A 21,830-nucleotide genomic window follows, 5' to 3' on the forward strand; every position below is an offset into this window, starting at 1 on the left:
TGTGGGAAACTGAAAAGCTTTGGCAGGACCAGTAGGAGAAGGCACTAACTGTGGCTATTTCTCTAACCTGCTAATGATTTTTACTTCAAGGTTAGCAATCACCAAAAATCAAACGCAGGCATTAAAGCCTAATRTTCATGTTCTTATCAGGAAATGCARAAGAGTCCCTATTCCCCTGATCTAGCTCAAATGGAAATCAACTGTGCTGCTCGAGTGTAGGTCAAAAGGAATCTGTATTTTAGTAACTGCTGTCAACAGCAATTTGTTTTTTCTTACAGGTATTTTGTCCTATTACTTCTTACAGACACTCCCATGCTGAAGACTTTATCTCTGAAAACTTACCCCTAGAACAGTAAACAGCAGGGTAATGAAGAAAAGGAGAGGTCTCTGTCCCATGCAACACCTGGTAGCCATTAGGAAGAATTGCTCCTGTGCCATCTGACGAACAGTTCTGGAAATAATTTAATAGAAACATTAAATTCAATCTCCCTATCCAAACAGGCCATTAATTAAATTTGTGTCTATCTGCTTAATGCCTATTTTTAAAACTGAACATAATATATAAGAAAAGGGAATAGTTTAATAATTCACTACCCATCATATYGTTTCTCCTTGCAGTGAAATTTCAGATGCATGAATTATATTACAATACCTGTTCCACAAATCAAATATTTAAAGGTAAAAGAAACTTAAAAACATTTAACCACTACACCTTCGTAACTGCTAGCAAATAYTGCATAACACAACAATTTGCAATCCTGAATAATTTTTTTTCTAATTAAGCTTTAGTTGTACCTGATAAGACAAATCAGAACTACCCCACTAAAACTGCTTGTATGCATTACTACAGCAGTGTGCTGAGTATCTTTGAAGTGATCAAAATTTATCATTAGAAAATGTGAGATGATGACCCTCCTGAAAATTTAAGTGGCTATAATTAAAGGAAATTTTCCACCTCAGAACTTAATCTAATCACCAGAAAAAATGTGGGAATGGATAAGCTTCAGTTAAAAAAATATTTAAGGCAAATCCTATTCTTTCAAACTGCAGGAGTAATTGGCTGAGCAGTATGCCTTGTAAAAACTGTTAGGAACAACTCTGTGTGGGAAGAGACTACAAATGAATGCTGAATGAATGATTTTATCAAGTATTTCAACACATGAAAAACTGAGTTTTGCAGTGTCTGTTTGGTGTGGCTGTTTTTGTTTTGTGCCCATGAAGTCAGGATGGAAAGCRCACCAAAGAATACTATTCCCCTTCAGAGCTTTTTCATGTGTGGCTAACTGTGGTTTTACAGCCACATAAGAATGACCTCGAGGTCAAAGCARAGATGCACCTGGCTGAGCACCTCATCTGTGGCACCATGCACAAAGGAAGTGCTCAAGAAGAAGGAATCATGCAGCGACACTTCTCCAGAATGTTCTCTCAGCTTCTAATAATCTGAATCTAAGGTCAGGAAGACTATCAAGAGCAGTGTTTCATACCCCTCACTGGACAAGTTCATGAAACAACCCTTCAAACCATTTCCAAACTAAAGGTTTGCACTGCTTAAATGTTATGCTCAAGAAGGTCTYATACAAAGAAACACTGTTCTCCCTTTGTGCTTCCTTTGCTACTTCTAATTTGAAGGGTCTCTGTGGTATTCTCCTCCCACYACTCATCTCTCCTCCAGTATGAAGTGCCCCTGGCTATTCAGCTGTTCCTCAGATGGAAGTCATTGGAGAGCTTTGATCTCCCTTGTTACCCTTCTCTGATCTCTGCAAGTTCTCCTACTCCAGTCCGAGTTGCAACAGACYGTGGGGCGGGGCTGGTCTGTTTTGTTCTTAACAGTAACTGACATTTTATGGGGTTTGATTGCTGARCCCATGTTTTTGTAGAACATCTCACAGAAAGTTATTTTAAGATACAATCCTTCAACTGCTTGGGACACATCACACAGACCACCTCAGGTCTGTGTACCTAAAGGCAGAATGAAATAGACAAAGGTGATATTTTCCTAAAATGAGAAATGTGACMAAACACATGCCTCACACTGTTATGTTTCTGAGGAGTATGTAGTGTTTGAACCCAAATATCATATTTTTGTGAAGCTGTAATAATCTAAGAGCTCCTAAGGAATCATGAGAAGGATGCAGCCGCCTAATCACAAGCATGCTGTGCTGTTTTAGACACATGATGACAGCACAGAGCTGGCACACAGGACATGAGCTGCACCATGAACTCACACTCAGCAGGTGGAATAGCTGGAGGTCAAGCACCTCCCTTTGGGCTGGCAACCTGAATCYGGCCCTACTGAGTGCTCCAGGAAAAAGGTTTCTGTTTAGTTAATAGGAGACAGTCTCTTCAATGGATSTAAGTGCCATTGCTTTACACCAGAACAAAGAATTTTTATTTATTTGGGCACATACGTGTGGCCACCAAACACACTGCAGAAATCAGCAGAAATCAGCCTAGTATTGGGCTCCAGTATTATTCAGGACTAACTGTTCAGCTATCTACTGTTAACTAAGCCAGTCTTGCGTTCAGAGGATGTCACTAAAAACTGAATATCTTGGAGGGGAAGAACTGTTTAGGCATTTAGTATTAAAACATTTTGCATTCTGTTTCTCAGTTTAGAGAGAGCATAGTTACGGTCTGAGGAAACAGAAGCCCCAATCTCAAACTCTGAAAAATAAACAAGCTATCTGATCTTTTCTAGCAAGACGCTATTTATGAGATCTGAACTTGATCATCTTCCTTGTCATTTATGGTGCACCAAAAATATTTTCTCACATGCATATTTTTGCTCACATTGTTCTCTGAGCATACTAGATCAGAGAACAATAGTTGTGGAAGGATATTCAGAGTTCTGTCTGGTATTTGCTAAACTTTCTCTGCAATGCAAACATTGAYTTATTTCCACATTAGTTCAGAAAAGGAACTATTTAGCATCTTAGTTCAACTTCACCATATTCATTTACAAAGCAGTCTTCTGTTTTTACTGAAGTTTATGCTATTCTATCATGTAACAACGAGCAGTTGYACCATTCTAAGTGAGATTATCATATAGCACACGTTTTACAGGTATATCAGAGAAAAGAGCTCAGTGGTAGCTTCTTGTACTGACAGTATGAACTATTCTTCCATACAATTAGTGAYACAAGTAAGCTTCAGAGAAACTGAAAATTCGGCACCCTGTACCACAGACTGCAAACTAATGAAGTTTGTGGTATTTCTGGTAACCCTCCCCAGTTTCACCAATGTGTGCAAAGAGTTCACTGTAAAGAGATGCTCTGATGATACTACTGATCATTTTGCCAWGGCAAATATTCCTAAACATACGACTTTTCAACCTCTTTATCTAAGAAAGTCAAAAACCCCAATACACAGCACTTGAATTCTGACCCCATGCATCTGAGAGCATCACAATTTGATTCCCTTTAAAATATACTGGAAGGCTTAACACCACTAATTTCTCATCTCTGACATTTCTCAGTGGAAAGTTAGAATATTCACGAAACAACAGTAACTTAACTAAAATTAACTCTTCAGTAACAGATCAGAGCACTGGCAACCAAGTTTAATAACATAATTTTCCACCTAGACAGCTTCTGAAATCAACCACCTCAAAATTTCACATTACAATTTCAGATGGGCTGAAGCCACTGCTCTACATTTAGGCTTTATATTAATKTTGAATTGTAAAATAGTAGATGTGATTTTAAAAAAACCCAATACCAAAACTTACTTGCTGTGACAGTGCAATAGTAAATCAATGATAAACGTCTGCCACGCCTTCTCTTTACTGAGYGCATCCAGTGCCGTTGGAATCAAAGCAAAACACAGGGTCATCACCTCCAGTGCTTCACAGCAAACTTGTTCATCTTCCATGTCTGGTTCATTTCCTGCATTTGTCTGTGAAAACAAACAAGAGTGCACATGGTGGGTATAGAAAACAATCCCAAGAAACCCAACTGGCTCCAAGGTGTATCACTAAATATAAACACAAACCACAGCTTTGTATACTAAGTGATTATCAGTGCCAAGTATTTTATGCACTCCACTCAGATCTGAGCCAAAGCACTATGTGGGATGACTTGAACTTCCAGTAYTGTGCTTCTCAAAAGAGGCCTCTGAGCATGAACTTTAGGAGACAGAATTTAAATAGGAGGCATGTAGACAAAAGTTAGATCAGTTAGTACTATTGGGAGTACTTTGTTGGATTGGCATCTGGGATTTAATTTGTTTGGGATTTTTTTGTTTGTTTTGTTCTTCTTTACCACTCAAAACATGCAATTTAAGGCTTGTAAAACAGTTACTACTTAAACAGAGGAAGGCTATAGTGCTGCATAATTCATCAGTAAGACCAGTTTTGCAAGGCTTTGACACTCACAACTTATTTGAGAGAGATGYTACAAAGCTTCTTAAGTCTGCTACTGAATGTATTAATCATTTTGCTATTTTTTAGAAACATGGAGAAGCTGTTCAAATTTCAAACACAGCTGCTGTGGTACTTCTTGAAATAGAAAACAGTAATACTTCTAATCGGGGCAAAGGTTGTCCTTCAACTAAACACTTGAATCAACCAGTCGATTTTGGTACATTTTTTTCCAAACAAATACTGTGAGAATAATGGCAAGCCCTCTCCTTCATCTAAAAGTAACTACCTYCAAGAAGTTCTGAAGACACTGAATGTGAGCAGGTCTCAATCTTATTTCATCATTTATAAATCACAGGTGCAGGCTAGCAACATTAACTAGAGGCATTAAATATTTGTTTCATATGTGACAAGGTATCAAGATTAATTAGGCAGAAAGGAGRGATTACAATGCAGAGGAGAGAACTAATTGTGAACAGGCCAAAATATKCCTCATTCTGGCAACAAACACTATTTTGTCTATGCACAACAAYTGAAAAATCAGAGGCAGTCACTGCACTGCAACAGGAGGATGTGGCAGTTTTGACACAACTTGAGATCAGAAAGCAAACGCAGAATGCCTTCAACAAGTCCAGAACTGCATCTGCTCCACACTGAAGCCCTGGTTAGAAAAAAGTTATTTTGCACAGKTGCAGGGACCCAGGAGAATGRCAAAGTGCATTTTATACTCAATGAAGTACATCCCTGCACTTGGGCACCCAGAGCTGGGGGGGAGGTCTGTACATCTTAATTGTCAATCTTTGTAAAACCATCATAAAAATTGATTCCTATCATCTATCATGAGACACAAATCTCTTAAACTGTGTCTTTTCTTCCATGATACTCCTCTGTTTCTGGGATACTTTTCTCTCTTTTAATGCTATATTAACAAAGGGTACTTTATTTCCCCTTCTTACTTCTGCAATTCCTTCCTCTTTTGAATTTCCTGTTTTTCCCCTTCAATTTGAATTTCCTTTTTGCACAGCATAAACCCAATGCAGCTGCCATTTATTACAAATGTCCATATAACATCAATAAGAAAAAAGAACCCCCAAAGAACAAAAACCCCACAAAATCCTTTGAAGGATGACTGATAATGCACAGCATATATTTCATCTCTTTTAAAACTTCAGTTGCTTCAAAGTACTTTTACATAACAATTTTTACCCAGAAAAATGTTAAGAAAGCACATTTAGGTCTATTTTCTTTTAGGCAGATTTTCTCCAGTGCACTACTGCTCTTAAAACATCTTATGCATAGATATAGGAACTTATCTTTGTGTGCCTGGACTGTCACACTAATTAAACTCTATTTTACATGCAAGTATCACCTAAAAAAMCCCCAAATCCCAATTTATTTCATGAAGAAGTCATGCTCACAGCAACATTTAAGCACAACAGCAAATACATCAAGTGTTAAGCCTCCCTACATGTTCCTTTTTCTTTTCTCTCAGACAAGTATTGATGAGTACCAAACCTGATTTTTAAGACAAGAAAGGGAAGACGCTTTTTTAAATCAYTGTCAAAATACAGATTATTATTTCCTATAAATGTAAGCAACATTACTTAAAACACAAAGTGGGTGATAATGTACTGATACAGAACTCCCACCTCCAAACTATTTGTATAAAAACCACATGTGAAACCATAAATGAGAAGGAAAAAGCCCAATAGAATTAGCAATTACRTATTTTTTCCAATGCTTCTCACATCAATTTGTTCTTCTATCTCCTCCTAGACTGCACATATGCTTTAAATTACTCCTGTAGAACAGACCTTTTAAGTTTGAAGACTAGAAAAATTAGCATTGCAGGAAATGCTTATTCCTTATTTAGATGCAGAATCTAACTGGGCTGAAAACATGTTACAGCAGCTTACAGAACTGGTGCATTTTGGAACTGACATCAGATCCAAGTTAAAATTTAGCAGTTACTGAGAAAAGGAATCTGGAATAGAAAATTAAGYTTTGTTATGACAATTACATGCACTCAATTCTGAAATACATCATCGTATCCACCTAAAAGCTCATCACACTCTAAGCCTGACCAGGTCAACATTCCTTTTTGTACACAAACAAACAGTTATACAGAAAAGCAGTTGCTCAGGAATTCTTACCTTTTCATAGATTTTACTAATTTCCTCATTCGAGCTGAAAACCAGTTGAACTGACCCACAACCTGATGCCCAAACAATTTTTTGTACTGCCCTGATAACACAGATGTCAGGGATGTATTTTGAAGCCTGAAAAAAAAAGAGGAATGAACTAAAGCAACATTAAAACACAGGTGCAAGTAACATTACAATGGATTCTAAATTCCCACAAATGAATTTTATAAAAAAATAAGATTTAAAATGTTAAAAGACAGAATTTTTCCTTAAATAGAAAAGAGTTGATGTTTCTTGAAGAGTGTTTAYACCTCACTTATGTAAAATGTCATTTTTAATAGAAAGTAGGATGCATTCTACTCCAATTCTAAGGCTCAGCCTTCTTATACCACTTCAATGCTAAAACCTTYTTTATTTAGGGGAAAAACCCAAGAAACCACCAAGGATTCATCTGTAAGGCAGCCAATCTCTTACGCAATGTAAAAAGTTGATCTTATTTTAGGGTTTCTCCCCATGCTAAGCTAGGTGATARCCAGCTTGACAAACTGATGCTTATCAAGTGTGCAATCATTATATAAATGGATTGCTTTATGTCCAAGACACAGAGGGATGAACGTGAATAAGAACACAGCTCATGTATCTTATGAATGCAGAGTCACTCCTCAGTATTTTGTGCATGGTCTGGGTTAACATCCAGAAGTTTCTACTAATATACACACATTACACATCATACTACAACTGCTATTATTTATAGTTCACATTAACTTCCAAAAAAAAGACCAAACTTATCTAAGTCTACATTCAAAATAGAATTGTCAAAAAACAGGTAATCTCTAAAAGCAGATGGCAGACACTTCTCAAGGATTTCAAGTCTCATTTTTCTAATGCTCAGRCAATAAAAAAGGGGACTCTAAGAAGCTGAGCTAGTGAAATATCTGCATCAGGAAACCTGAACAATGTGCATTCTTGTACTGATATGGACTGTAACAGTAGTTACAAGCAAAGTAAAAAGGCATTTTATCTTTGTCACAAGCAGAGCAACCTTACAGCAAGTGTCGCAAGAACCATTTTTTTAATCTCACTTTAGTATTAAAATCTTCAAGTGTCAACAATTTTTTACAAGGTGAAAGATTCCTCTTGTGCTACTCTTCTCCCCAGCCTATAGAAACTATGTCAGATTAATTTTTTTAAAAAACTGTGAGATCTGTTGAAAAGAGTCTTTGCCCATCAAAACATGAAAAGGAAAACACCTTTCAAGGCACACTACAATACATATGAAATTTAGATCTAAAGCAGTATTCATAATTTCAGAAAGTTACACACAAAACTTGCACAGCAATACTGTTAAAGACTTTCAGATTTTGTTTCCTTTGAAGTGCTCAGTGAAAGAAAAATAGTTTATTTATTATCAGGCCTCTAAGAAAGACAGAGGCAGAATTAAAAAAACCTTTCCTCACATCTCACCTCAAAAGATATTTCTTCTATGGAAGAAATTTAATTAAATCAGAGTTCAACTGGCTGATTTTACATCTATGGATGCAAAACCACCACTGATGGAAGGCAGATGGCTCAGTCTTTCACTACAGCACATTGTGCTTTCTTTAGACACTGCCTTTTCTCTGGGATAGTGCACTTGTCAACACCAAGATGATAATATCTTCTACCCAGWTATCTCAGAAATATTTTGGAGATAGYTTTGCACTCTGGAAACTGAGAGATCCTGATGCACATGGAAGAGGAAGTTAAAGCAGTWGTGACTTTAGCTCCTGCTGAATTCAACTGAATTCAACATGACTCATGATTCCAGATCCAAATGGGCTTTGGCCACACCATACAGAGAAGACAATTACGTTTGCAAAGCGTGTTCTTTAGCCTCACTGAGGTTTTCACTTGTATCATTACTGCATCTTCAATATAYAAAGATACACTGGCAATGATTTGAGACTTTTATCTTTCATATGATGATTACCTAAAACATTTGAAAAGGAAAATCCATGTCTCACAAAAGCAACAAATTTCAGGATTAAGAAAATAGAAAAGATGCTATAAGGAAAAAGGTGATACAGAAAGGAATTCACCAACCTCATCAGATATCTGCTGTGCAAGACGTATTGCTACATTTCTCAGCATGCACTCTGAAGTTGGATTAGGAATGTTTTGTAGGGCATTTTGTAGCACCACTGCCTGGTCATGCGTAGCCTGGTTTATCTGGAAGAAAGTATTTCTCATACTTACTTTTACATGGGAAAAAAAGGCAAAAAGATATGAAGATCTAAAGTTACTTGGAAAGGTTTGGCAGAAGTAGGTAAGACCTGGGAAGGAAACTACTTAGTGCAAATGCCAACATAAATAAATCTCCTCATTTTCAAACAGATACCATCTGAAGACACTGTGCTGCAGGGTATGATCACAGAGTACAAGTAGTTAAGAGGAAAGGCACTTGCTCCAAACTTATTATGTTTGGGGCTTGTTTATTGATCAGATTATTTAAAATTAACAGATTTCTGTTACAATACCTCCTTCCTTTTCAGTTGATTGGGGAAAGAAAACGTTTGGTAAAACATTGGGTCTCCCTCTGGATTAGGTAGTAGTGTCCAGACAGAATATGGTTGCAGTTTCTACTATATTGAAGTATATTTTAAACATTTGAGTTAGGTTACTCTTAAGAATTGTGTTTAAATTATGTCCCTGTTTTTTATAATATTTTTAAAACAGAAACAGCAAAGTTTTTATCTTTTCTGATTGGTTTGAGCACAGATCCCTCTCTCCTTAGTCTGCCAGAGCTTCATAGTTTTGACAGTTCAGATCTGAAATGRTTTCCTTCTCACAAACAGAAGATGGTGTGCTGTGGTTACAAGTTAGAACAAAAGAGTTTCATTTTCCTGTACCATTTCATTCAAAAAACCCATCTCAAATGCTCACATGCTGCTCAAAAGACACACTGTGAGGCTGCTGTGTAAAGTCTGGTGATAGTCACAGTTTTGTCACCTTCACTAAGACACTTGATTAACAGAGCAAAATTACAGAACCTCCACTGAAGACTTACAGAGCTTCCACAGTCAATTAGCTATTGGAAGCTAATGGAAGTGATCAACAGCAATATACATGGAGGAAATCAGGTTCTGTGTACTGTATTTCACTACGTTATTAATTCAACCTTCTATGCAAACAAAGAAGTAAAAATTTTAAAGGTACTAGTTACAGCAAAGGACCAGTAACTGAAAGACAGACATGTAACCTTGGTTGCTTCTTTCTCTTAAATACTGATGGAAAGCCAAGACAGAAAGTTATGCTTTGGTATTTATGTTTTCCATAAGAGAGATGAATGATTTTCATAAATCTCACCTGCATCCCAGGGGAATAAAAAAAATACCAAAGTCCTTCAAAGAGGATGATGCTGACAGCAAGAATAACTGCATTTTTTCCAAGAAATCAGTTAGTATTAAATCAGATGTTTGCAACTCTAAATAGTGGAAGTCAGCACTCGTGTACTAATGTTACTACCGCCTAAGAGGTCAGCATAAGTCTGTTTCAAACAATACTTCAAGACTCAAGTGATGTTATGTGTGTTCCAAAYTGCCCTTTGAATAACTGTTCTACAAAAATAGGGCAGTAAAATTTCCTCATTCTAAACAGATGAAAGATAGGGTGGTAGACATCTGCCTTAATATATTCCTATTATACTCTCATGAGACATGAAAAGGAATCTGCATCTCTTTGTAATCACTAAGAGTTCTGATTTACTTGAAAAAGAACTATGTGTCTTCCAAGACATGCAGCTAATCAGAAGAGGTATTTATTTTTGAGATTTAAAGGCATCTGCTTCAGAGATGGATCTTAAGTCAATAMTGTGGAATTAAGTGCTGTGAAGTGGGGCTCTCTGTGTATTCTTGAGTGTAGGTTGATGTATCAAGCAACTATTTGGGATGGAACCTTCCAAATGGGAAACTCACATTTATCACAGAATATGCTGAGCTGAAAGGGCTCCACAAGGATCATCCAGTACCATGCCTGGCACTGCACCAGTGCCATCCCCAAGAGTCACACCATGTGCCTGAGAGCATTGTCCAAACACTCCTTAAGCTCTGTCAGGCTTGGAGMTGTGACCACTGCCCTGGGGACTCTGTTCCAATGCCCAGCCACCCTCTGAGGGAAGAATCTTTTTCTAATACGCAACCTAAACCTGCCCTGACACAGCTTCAGGCCATTCCCKYGGCTCCTGTCACCACAGAGCAGAGATCAGTGCCTGCCCCTCCTCTCCCTCTCAKGAGGAAYCTGTAACTGTAATGAGGTCTCCCCTCAGTCTCCTCCAGGCTGAATAGACCCAGTGCCCTCAGCTGCTCCTCACCAGGCTTCTCCTCAAGGCCCTTCASCATCCTCATGGCCTCCTTTGGACACTAATAGTTTAAWGWCTTATATCATGGCAYCCAAAACTGCCCTCAGGACTCAAGGTGAGGTGACCCCAGTGTAGAGCARAACAACCTCCTCCCTTGCCCAGCTGGTGATGTTGTGCCTGATGTCCTCTAGGACAGGGATGTCTCTCCTGGCTACCAGGGCACTGCTGGCTCACATTCAACTGGCCATCAAGTAGAATACCCAGGGGTCCCTTTCAATGTCACTGTTTTCCAGCAACTCATTCCTCAGTCTGTCCATACATCCAGAATTGCCCCATCCCAGGTGCAGGATCCAGCACTTTCCCTTCTTGAACTTCACATGGTTGGTGACTTTCCAGTCGTCTTAATTTATCGAGATCTCTCTGCAGGGCCTCCCTGCCCTCAAGGGAACCAACAGCTCCTCTCAGTTTTGCATCACGTGCAAACTTGCTCAGTATCCCTTCCAGTCCTGCATTCAGGTCATTGATGATGAGGATGGAGCCCTGTGACAGGGTGTCAGTCTGATGTCACCCCATTCACAGTAACCCTTTGTGCCCGACCCGTGAGCCAGCTGCTCACCCATCCCATTATGTGTTTATCCAGCACATTTTGTCCAGATGGATAAATATAGCTAAAAAYGAGAAGTTACCTGTACTGACAACCATGCAAACCATAGAAAATCACACACAGAGCAAGTGCACCCTCACACCTAACTTTTTGCAGCCACTAAGAAATAGGATTAGTTTAGTAAGTTCATCTCTTTTTTAGAATTGCAAGACAACATTATCAGAAAGTCCTGCGAGTTCTTGACATGTAACACACCCAAAGAATAGACTTTCAGTGAAGAGTAAAGAGATGTTGCTGCAGACATTATAAAACACAGAGCACATTGCTATTTGCAGCAAGGAAGATTTATATTACCGGTGAAATTGTACTTGTGCCTTCCACAACTGGCTGACAAGCTTCTGCCACAGCTCGAACATGGCCATATCCAATTGCTGTTAGCAATAATTTGGCTATTTTTAGCGCATTAAGRTAGGCACCCCTTCGAGTTTCCATATCTGCATTTGGCAGGAAGTTATTTCTGGTCAGCATGCTCAACACAAGAGGCAAACCACCACTYTTCAAGAAGTTGTATTGGAAGTCACTGGCATCTTCTCCCAGAGGTGCACTGGCAGGCATTAACAAGGCATAAACTACCTGTAGAACAAAATACAGAGTTAACTAATGGAAATGGACCATGGATATACATCACTGAATATGAGAATATGTAGCAATACTACAGAAGCAATGCTTTGACAGCACTGACTATACATGTCTATTCCAGTAAATTGTTAAGTRTTTTCAACTGTCAATTTCAAATCAGAATTTGATCTTAAGCTTTCATAATGTTACAGAGAGAATTGCAACAGAGAGAATTGAACATTTTTAAAGAACAAACAAAGCATCACAAACCTCAGTTAGGTACAGCACTTGTGAGGCAGAAGGACCAAAGAACAGAGAATCAAGGGATGGACTAAGGCTGCTTTCCCCAAGCTTTGCATGATCTAAACAAATTGCTCTTAGTTTCTCGACCGTAGTGTTATCTGCAATAAAAATACAACTTTATAACCATTTTGCAACAAAACTACTCCACAAAAAGCCAATACTATTTACAATCATAAACCTGAAAAATTTTAAGTGTATCAGAACAGCTGCAAAAACTTACACACAAAATCAGACTACAGAGTGCTCTGCAATGATTATTACAATCAAAACTGATCCTGTTAAAGCAGTGCTACAAAACCACGTTAAAATACAATGCCTCTCCCCATTGYCACTGCACTGTGGCACTGAGCCCCAGCATCAACTGCAACAATGCAACTTTATACAGCAGACTAGTAATAACTACTTGGGAAATCTTTTACAGTCCTAATTAGGATAACGATCATGAATTACAGAATCAATAAATTACCAGAAAGTAGAAAATACTCCCATATCTTCATTTTTATATATCAGGTGAGAAATTATTAGACAGGATATGACAAGATAAAAAGAAGGATAAAGTTAAGTTTTACCTGGTGGCATGAGCTTCATAAGAACACGAGCTCCATCTCTAAGAGGTGGCATATTTAGACTACTGCCCAAGTCTGCAACTTGCCAAAGAAAAGAGATGTATCGAGGATGCAGTGACATGATCTAAAAATAAGCAAATTAAAAAAAAAATCCCATAAAAATTGTTAGCCAAAGACAAAGTGTAAGACAAAACATAGTTTGAACTGTTAATTTCAGAAAATACTTACCACTCCAGGCAAACAGCTTTCAACTTCTGGATTTGGACCATCACTGTAGTGATTGCCATGGTTGCCCGGAGAACCAGTTGAAGAGTCAGAAGAACTATCCGGACTTGAGGGCATATTAGAATTTATCTGTGTAAGCTTAGCTGTAATTAGCTGAAAAACACAATCATAGTTTTAATACTCTGCAAAAATTAAGATTCTTTACCAAATAAGCATTTGATATAATGYTAATGGCATAATATAAGGAGGAAGAATTCAACTATTACACAAAAATAAATGATCCCATGTGTGGTATTTTTCAATCATTCCCTTTCAAAAGGGAAACAATATCTGAATTGACGTAAATACCCAGCCTGTAACACTTACCGTTTTATCTTTGAGATTCAGCTGCCCAATTAATTTTCTGTCATCTGCAGGATCTACCAGCTCACCCCCAATGAACAGCTCTACTTTTGTGTGTGCACTGTTGGCTTTAATGCGATTGAGGATGCAACGCCGCACTTGGCCAATCGTGTCGTTTGTGTGAGACCAAATATCCAAATCTTCCACCTGCCGGCCTTGGTTTGGAAAACGAACTACAAGTGTGATATGTTTACCACGGAAAGCTCTGAAAAGAAATAAACCAGGAAAAGTTACTTTTGCCCTCATGAAATAAATTCTTTTCCCTGCCGCAATTTTTGTTGCAGTTATTTCAACACCAAATCTTTATGTGGTATTTTCCAGAGTAAGATTTTGTGAAAGCCCCAGCAACTATRGCAACAGTATACACAGAATCTTTCAAGAAGCCACACTCAGCACAAGTGCATTTATCATACGGTCAAATTCACAGTCAGGTTAGGAACACTGACAGAAACTCTAGAATTCTCTTATGAAGTCTGAGATATTTTCTCTGTCTTGTAACTTCCTGATCAAAATGTGCAAACGCTTCATAAGACTGGCAACAATGTTTTGCTCTTTCAGCAAAGCATCTCAGCTTTAAATACACCAAGATCAGAAAAARCCATCAGGTCACTGAGCCTTAATGCCTTCTGTCAAAAGCTGTCACAAGTTTTATACTAGAATTCCAGTTTTTAAAATCACAATCCTTTAAAAAAGGTTTGAAGTGGTCAAAAATGGAAGAAACGTCTTCACATTAGCAGCGATCACACTCCTCACAATGGCAGGGAGCTCATTAGGAAAGATGTGCACAAATAAGCCCAACACACTAATCCTGTGCAACAAAAGGCAAAAAAACCTCCTCATAAAGCTCCTTGTTAACAAGGCCCATAAAAGATTAGTCTAATCAAATAAGCAGCCCWTATAAAAAAAGATGCACCCACAACCAACAAGGGAACTTCATTAGGACTAATCAATCAATATATACAATAAGAAAGCTGTAGGAACACTGCAAATTACTGACACACCATGAAGAAATAGCAATTGCTTCAATTTTCTTGACAAAAAGGGCATTTAAAGTAAGGGGATGAAAACCTCCACCATGTTTAAAAATATGTTGGCTGCATCATAAATTCAGAGACAGACACCATTTAAGCTAAGTTTTCACTCAAGAACAAGTACAAGAAGAATGAAGGTGTACAGACAATAAAAACACTTCAAAGTRATGTTCTCTTTTTCTCCTTCTTTTGAGGAACTTACAGAATACTTCACAGAGAGATAATGAAAAACTTTATCTTTCAAAGTAAGATTAAGATCTCTGTAAACAACTCTGGAAGGTGAAGATATACATTTAACAATATGCTTTTGGATAATAAGACTATGAAAAACCAAAAAGCTTTGGCCATGCTAATGTAAAGAATAATACTGCTCTTAAGTAATTATCTGAAATAAAGAWCTATATCCAAACCAGCTGAACCTCAAGGTACATTGTACTAGTTACAGAAAAAAACTTGCCAACTTGATTCTTAGGTCTGCCATCCCTGCCATATACCTGTATTTGGCTGATCTTTCAAAATATTTTTTTAAAATACAGTTTCATGTATTAGCAAAGAGAATTCTGAAACCATTTCTTGAGTAGAAACCCTTCAGAATGTAAAAATTACAAGGATATTATTAGTACTATTTTAGTTTAACAGAAATCAAAATCACAATAGTGCTTTTTCACACATACCTTGACATAGGTAGAATAGTTCTCTCTTCGTGGTAATCACTGTCACATTCGTTTATATACTCTCTTAAAACAGTCAACACTCTCACCATCCTTATTGCTTCTTGTCTTGCACAATTGATACTGTCTTTATCTCCATCCAACACACATAAAGTATCATAGGAGGCTTTTAGACGATCAAAACAGGACTGAATGAAGTCTTCATGAATCGCTACCTAATCACATAAAGAAAGTGGTGCAATTACTAGACATATTAAAAACTRTGTTTTCAGAAGAAGACCCCAATAGAGGAAAAGGAAATAACCCAACAGAGGTAGAGGAAAAAAAATGCCTCAAACCAAAACAGGTAARTTACTCAATAAAGTCGTTTTATCCCACAACTCCCATCAATAAATAGCTCTAATTTAGTGTGCACTCAAAAATCTCATGTCATCAGCATGTATGTAAATAGGAAAAGTGAAAGTTTGGACACAGAACACTAAACTGGACTTTCACTTTCTCCTCTCAGAGTAAACTAAAGAATTCTTCTGTGCAGGTAAATCCAAGACTTCTGGAAGAGTCAGAGCTAAGCATGTGCAGATGGACAGATCGATGCATGTTTAGTAAACCCAGACCTACAGCAAGGCAGAAGCCTCCAGCCATCTGCCACTGCAGTAAGATATAGCTTGAATGGCTGTAAATTCACTGCCTAGAGCAGCTGTGCTGGATCTGGCAGACCAGCAGCTCTGAAGACTATGAAAGTGGCTTTGAAGACGAGTAGAATATTGTAATTGAAAAAAATACACCTGGCAAGTTATCAATTGGAGCTTGTCCAAAGGACAATATTCCTCCATTACATTTGTGAAGTCACATAATTACAGAATAGTCGAATAGTCTGGGTTGGAAGGGGCCTTAAATAAYATCCAGTTCCAACCTCCCTGTCAWGGGCAAGGACATCTTCCATTAGACTAGGCTGCTCAAAGCCCTTTACAACCTGGCCTTGAACACTTCCAGCAGTGGGACATTCACAGCTTCTCTRGCARCCTGTTCCAGTGACACAACAYCCTCACAAGAAATAATTTCTTCCTAATATCCRACTGAAACCTACCCTCTTTCAGGTCAAAGCTATTCCCTCTTGTCCTGTCACTACACGCCCGTGTCAAAAGTCCCTCTCCASCTTCTTGCAGCCCCCTTTAGGTACAGGAAGGCTGCTCTATGGTCTCCTGAAAGTCTTCTCCAYATCTTCACAGCAGAGGTGTGAAGCCCCTTGATTATTTTCATGGCCTCTTCTGGACTCACTCCAGCAGGTCCACATCCTTCCTGTGTTGGGGACCCCAGAGCTGGATGCAGCCCTGGTGGGGCCTCACAGAGTGGAGCAGAGCAGAAGGGCAGAAACCCCCTCCTGGACCTGCTGCCCATGCTGCTGTTGATGGAGCCCAGGGCACAAGTGGCTCTCTGGGCTGCCAGTGCACATTAACAGGTCAGGTTGGGCTTCTCATCAAACAACATCCCCAAGTCCTTCTCTGCAGGGCTGCYCTCRATTCCCSCAACCCAGCTRCAGGACCTTGCAYTTGGCTTTGCTGAACTTCATGAGGTTSCTAAGGGCCCACTTCTCAAGCCTGTCAAGGACCCTGTGGATGGCATCCCTTCCTCTGACCTTACAGAASCTCAGTATCTCTTCTCTGTCCACTGAACCAGAGTTCCCAGGTAATATTAATGCAGGGAGACAATATCTGATTTGCTAGACCTCAGCWCGACCATTACATGGATACCCAGTGACCCTCTGAMAGGGACACAAAAGASAAAACAGATTACATTAGCTTGTGAYAACACCCCACAGACTGAGMACTGAACATAYTCGTATGAGAAAGTGCCACAATTCAAAGTTCAACAAAAAGCTTTCCTCATATGACAATAGCTGTTTTCAGAGCAGAAAGAGCAAATACAGCAGAYGAACTTAGTATGAAAAATTATTGAGTTCAGTCTGCAGATATGAGAAAAAACTTTAGTTCTCCATCTGTCCAAAATCTGATGGTTGGACTCACCCTCCAAAACATGAAAACTATTTACTATTTTCTAACCTTTCAACTATGAAAGTATCACCAAATTGATTTTTAAGACCATTTTTSTATTATATTCCAACTTTCCTGTAGYTTTTTCTTACCTGATTAACTTGTAACCTTGGGCCAAGATTAGTATAGATCTCTTTAAGAAGGTCTATTGCTCTGTTTGCAATGTCATCATTTCCCTGAATCACAACCTAGCACAATTAAAAAGAAAGCATTAGAACATCTTAAAACTTGATGGTATAAAAATTAAATCTAAAACTACGACCTAAGTATCTTAACACAATAGTATGTCTATATGTTGTGAGGTAAAAGGGACTAAAATACTTAGTTACAAAATACAATCAATACAACTTACAWGAAAGGTAATTATATGAGCAAAAATTAGGAATTAACAGTTTGAAGTTCAGAGTTGGCAAAAAAGGCTGATGTTTTATACACAGAGTAAAATTAGTGTTTATATATTAATGTTCACACAATATTCCAAATATTCTCTTGTTTCAGAGAATAACAAAACAAGCTCTTCAGATGCTTCAACAGTCTGCATCTCCAATCAGAATTTTCAGGTATTTAAATGGCTGTGAACACGTGGAAGGGGGAGAAGCAAATCAATTCTGCTTCTAATCTGATAATCTAAATTTTAATTACTATTCACCAGATCTGACAGCACATTTTACAGACAACCCCTACAGGGCACTGAGCTGAAGCTTCATGAGTTTTGTCATGCTGATCAGAGTAAGCCGATTCCCAAAACCAAAACATGCAAACATCCTGTGGGGACTCTGTTCACAAACACTGTGTGRACTTATTTGTATAAAAAAATGTGATCTACTTTGGTTCTAACTATTGTCACCACGATTAAAATACCTAACCCTTCAACAAGCCACAGCCAAGATTACTGAAGACTGRTGCTGTACATATTTTACAAAAACACAGCCATGATAATCATGTCACAGTGCACTACTGTGGGCTCTAAAGCAGCTCGAGAACTAGAAATGCTCTGAAAAATTAAGTAACAACTTAGATACTGATGTTTTTCACCAATAAAAAACTCCAACCTTCCCATTGAAAAGGAAGATTCTATATACAGACAATAGGTGGTTATATAGAATGTATAAATAAAAAATAAAAAAACCCTGTTCAGCTGAAGGGCTGTCCTTATAAGAGAAAGAATCAGACCAGAGATCACTCAGTCTAATCTAGAATCACTCCAGTTTACCACACTAGAAGGMATGCCATGATATAGCTTATGAAGTGCATGAAACAAAGTTTAATTATAATGTGCATGTGAAAAAAAGGGAAATCTATAGGTAATTCACCTGGAGGATCTTTTCTTCTTCAATAGTATAGGCAAATGTTTAATTCATGTGCATACATAAATGTACTGTGTTTCAAATAACTTTCCATTAAACATCATTCTGCAAAGTTACCAACTTGCATATTTGCTGGGAAGACAGCAGAGTCAAAAGCCATGCATTTAGTTGGAAGAAGTAGATTTTCATAATTTCAGTCCATTACTAATAAATTACACATTACTAAAAAYATAAAGAGACTGAGAAAGTCTTAGCAGTTAACCTTTCAGATACTTCCTCCAATTAACTCACCCTCCAAAGGTAGTCTAATCCTATTAATTCCAGATCATCCATCATATAGGCTCGTCTCTTTGCTACTAGTTTTCCTTCTCGACAGTTCACAGCTTTGAAGAAACGTTCAAAACATTTCATTCCATTTTCTGTTAATAGGGAAGGATCCAGCTGAAGCACATTATTTTCAAAGAAGTCCTTATTAATGTCAGGGTCTAAGTCTGGTTCATCCCCCATTAGTTTGGAATACCATTTAAAACAGGCTTCGCGATCACAAAGATAAACTGCATTTTCAGCTAAACACTTCCATATYTGCTTCGCCTGAGGGGCACAGAGCCACAGCTGACCATCCTTCAATAAAAATCTTGAGCAAAACAAAGAGACAATTAACAACACTGTCTAATAGACATCCAGAGTTACAATTCAGTAAAAAGTACAGGCACAAAGGTGGATATGCACATTATACATGTATATATCACAAGYATGAAAATTTTATTTATCTTATCAGTCCACTCATAATTAGCCCCCCATGATTTCTTAGTAAGTTTGAATGGATGAAGACCTTATATTCCAAACAAAAAAACGAATATGATTCAATAAAAAATTGCCTTACACAAAACCACCAAGCATTGTTTACATATTATGTACAAAGAAATGCACATTGCCTAATATAAACTATTAAGTTGAAAAGTCAGGTCACAGCATATGAGAACAAGTTAATTCTGTAATCATACACTATGTTTTAACACTTGCTTTAGCAAAACTGAAAAACGATATCAATGTCATGGAGCAGAACCAGAATTTAATGAACTGGAAATTTTTCCTTTTACTTAAGCAAGCTTTTAATTTGTGTTCAATTATTATGAAACAATTATTAACAATGTCAATTCTGAGAGCAAACACTCAGGATACTTCAAGAGGAACAAATGATAATCAAAGTTCTTTAGAATAATTTCTCTGATTCAAACTTTTTTTATGCAGACGAAATCAGGGACTAAGTTATGGCACTGCTTTTCAGAAATTGCTACATACATATTCTACATCTAACATCTGTGGGACTTCATAAATTTCTGTACATACAAATGGTCAACTYAAATCTAAGGAAATAACAACTTTCAACATGCAGGAATAAAAAATTAAGTGTGCTACCCATATGCTACTGTGTAATTTCATTAAACAGTTACCACTTCAGCTTAATTAAGGAAAAATCTAGGCAAAATTTGAAAAAGTAAGAGAAAATCTCCCTTAGAAAACAAGGAAAAAATAGTTCATAACTTGAGAGTTTAAGTATTTTTACTCATCTAAAAAATGTTAAAATCAAGTAGGAAAAAGCTGAGAGAGACTTAGCTTAAAAAGCATCAACATTCTGCAGCTCTATGATGAGTAGAGCTTTGTTTTCTTATTTTACTTAAACAGGAACTGGCCAAAATCATCCAAGTAATTTTTTATTGCACTTTGCTTCTAGGGCTCAGATGCTGCCAACACAACAGTGGTGACTCACAAAAATATTTGTCAGTTTATGATCATGGATTTAAATCTGGTGTGCCACAAGTAAGGACATATGGCCATATCCCTACTTGGAATACTTGGAATTTTCACCTAAGTTGCCCCAATAGGAATGTAACTGTTTCCACTGTACACTGTACTCAAGTCAGTAAGGTTCTGCACACAAGAAAAAAAATGTACAAATCTTAGTGCAGAATCAGAATCTTGGATTCCAAAGTTCCTAATAAATTTTATTTGAATATTCTTACAGTAGCATGAAAGCCCCCCAGGAAAAACGCAAACCAAATAAAAAACATTCAGTGTATTTTAGCATCTGAGTTTTAAAAGAAGTTAACAAAACAAATTATAGTTTTARAAGAGAAAGAAAGGCAAAGGGTTTCTTATTTTAAAAAGTATTTAAAGTATTCTTACAGAAGTTAAACAAAAATTCAGGSTCAAACTCACCGTAAGAAGTTAAGTCGCTCCTGTACTTCCTGTACATGACTGTATCTACTTCCTGGTCTCACAGTTTGAGGATCATATTCACCATGCTCTGCAAACAAAAAGTTTTATTAGACAAGACATTCATAAAAGGCATGCTGACTCCAAAAGACAGMATCTGTTTGGAAACTTGTTAGTCTGAATATAATCCAAACCCAGTACATTTTCMGTGAGGTGTATGAAAAGTTTTCAGCAGTCAGGTAGCAGTTAATGCTTCTTCCTAAACTGAGCACAGGCAAAGACTGCTGAGGTCCATAATCAAATCAACAATTATGTGCAGATACATGTGCTCATTGYTCAGTATAATGGAAAGTGTTACAGAACAATTAAGAACTTGCACTCTACTTATTCAAATCAATTTTTCCTAATTTCAATAGTCCGTTTTGAGTCAGAAGTCAGTTGAAAATAAAAGTTTACCAAGCATATAACTCAATTATCCAGTGCTTTTTTTTCTAAGAACGTTTTAGTTACACAGCATCTTTTCCAAAATTTCAGTTTTCTTGGTTTTTAGGCTTTTTCTTCTCCAGAGGAAATCATGACTCCATTTCTTTACCATCTTTATACATATCTATGTACACAGTATCACTCAGAGAAAGTATAAAACAACTTTATTTACTCCAAGTTTCCAAATAAAAACCCCAAATGCCTGTAATACTGACAAACTTGAAACAGAAGAAGTAATGTGAAAGTAAGGCAAGAAGTCGAACTTTTAGCTGCATTTTGTCAAATCTCAGCACAATACTTCTTAACAAATAGGAAACTGCTTCATAAGAACATGTTTTGGTGTGGTTTTGTGTGGTGTTTGGTTGGCTGTTTTGTTGTTTAGATTCTTTAAATTAAAGAGCTACAACACAGATCTGCACTTGCATTACCTTCATCTAGCACTACATTGTGACACATATTCATTATGAGAGCTTCTTTATAAACTAATTAATGCTATATTTGTTATTTGCAAAGGT

The 21,830-nt window shown here is 37.5% G+C and overlaps 1 protein-coding gene across 2 annotated transcripts in view; it reads right to left on the bottom strand.

The window, feature by feature from the left end:
• The window catches only part of USP9X (ubiquitin specific peptidase 9 X-linked), a 96,553-nt gene that overhangs the window by 21,964 nt on the left and 52,759 nt on the right, over positions 1 to 21,830 (bottom strand). For both annotated transcript variants that reach the window (XM_057378237.1, XM_057378236.1), the window contains exons 15-27: positions 20,836 to 20,923; positions 18,907 to 19,249; positions 17,401 to 17,496; positions 15,261 to 15,472; positions 13,520 to 13,760; positions 13,157 to 13,306; positions 12,932 to 13,052; positions 12,330 to 12,460; positions 11,796 to 12,074; positions 8,584 to 8,709; positions 6,511 to 6,636; positions 3,728 to 3,894; positions 343 to 451 (exon numbers count right to left, since the gene is read on the bottom strand). In XM_057378237.1, coding sequence (XP_057234220.1) covers positions 343 to 451; positions 3,728 to 3,894; positions 6,511 to 6,636; positions 8,584 to 8,709; positions 11,796 to 12,074; positions 12,330 to 12,460; positions 12,932 to 13,052; positions 13,157 to 13,306; positions 13,520 to 13,760; positions 15,261 to 15,472; positions 17,401 to 17,496; positions 18,907 to 19,249; positions 20,836 to 20,923 — 2,189 coding nt within the window. The remainder of the gene's footprint in view (positions 1 to 342; positions 452 to 3,727; positions 3,895 to 6,510; positions 6,637 to 8,583; positions 8,710 to 11,795; positions 12,075 to 12,329; positions 12,461 to 12,931; positions 13,053 to 13,156; positions 13,307 to 13,519; positions 13,761 to 15,260; positions 15,473 to 17,400; positions 17,497 to 18,906; positions 19,250 to 20,835; positions 20,924 to 21,830) is intronic.

Source organism: Malurus melanocephalus, unplaced genomic scaffold, assembly GCF_030028575.1.
Source record: "Malurus melanocephalus ecotype Western Australia unplaced genomic scaffold, MMel_1.1 scaffold_349, whole genome shotgun sequence".
NCBI lineage: Eukaryota > Metazoa > Chordata > Aves > Passeriformes > Maluridae > Malurus > Malurus melanocephalus.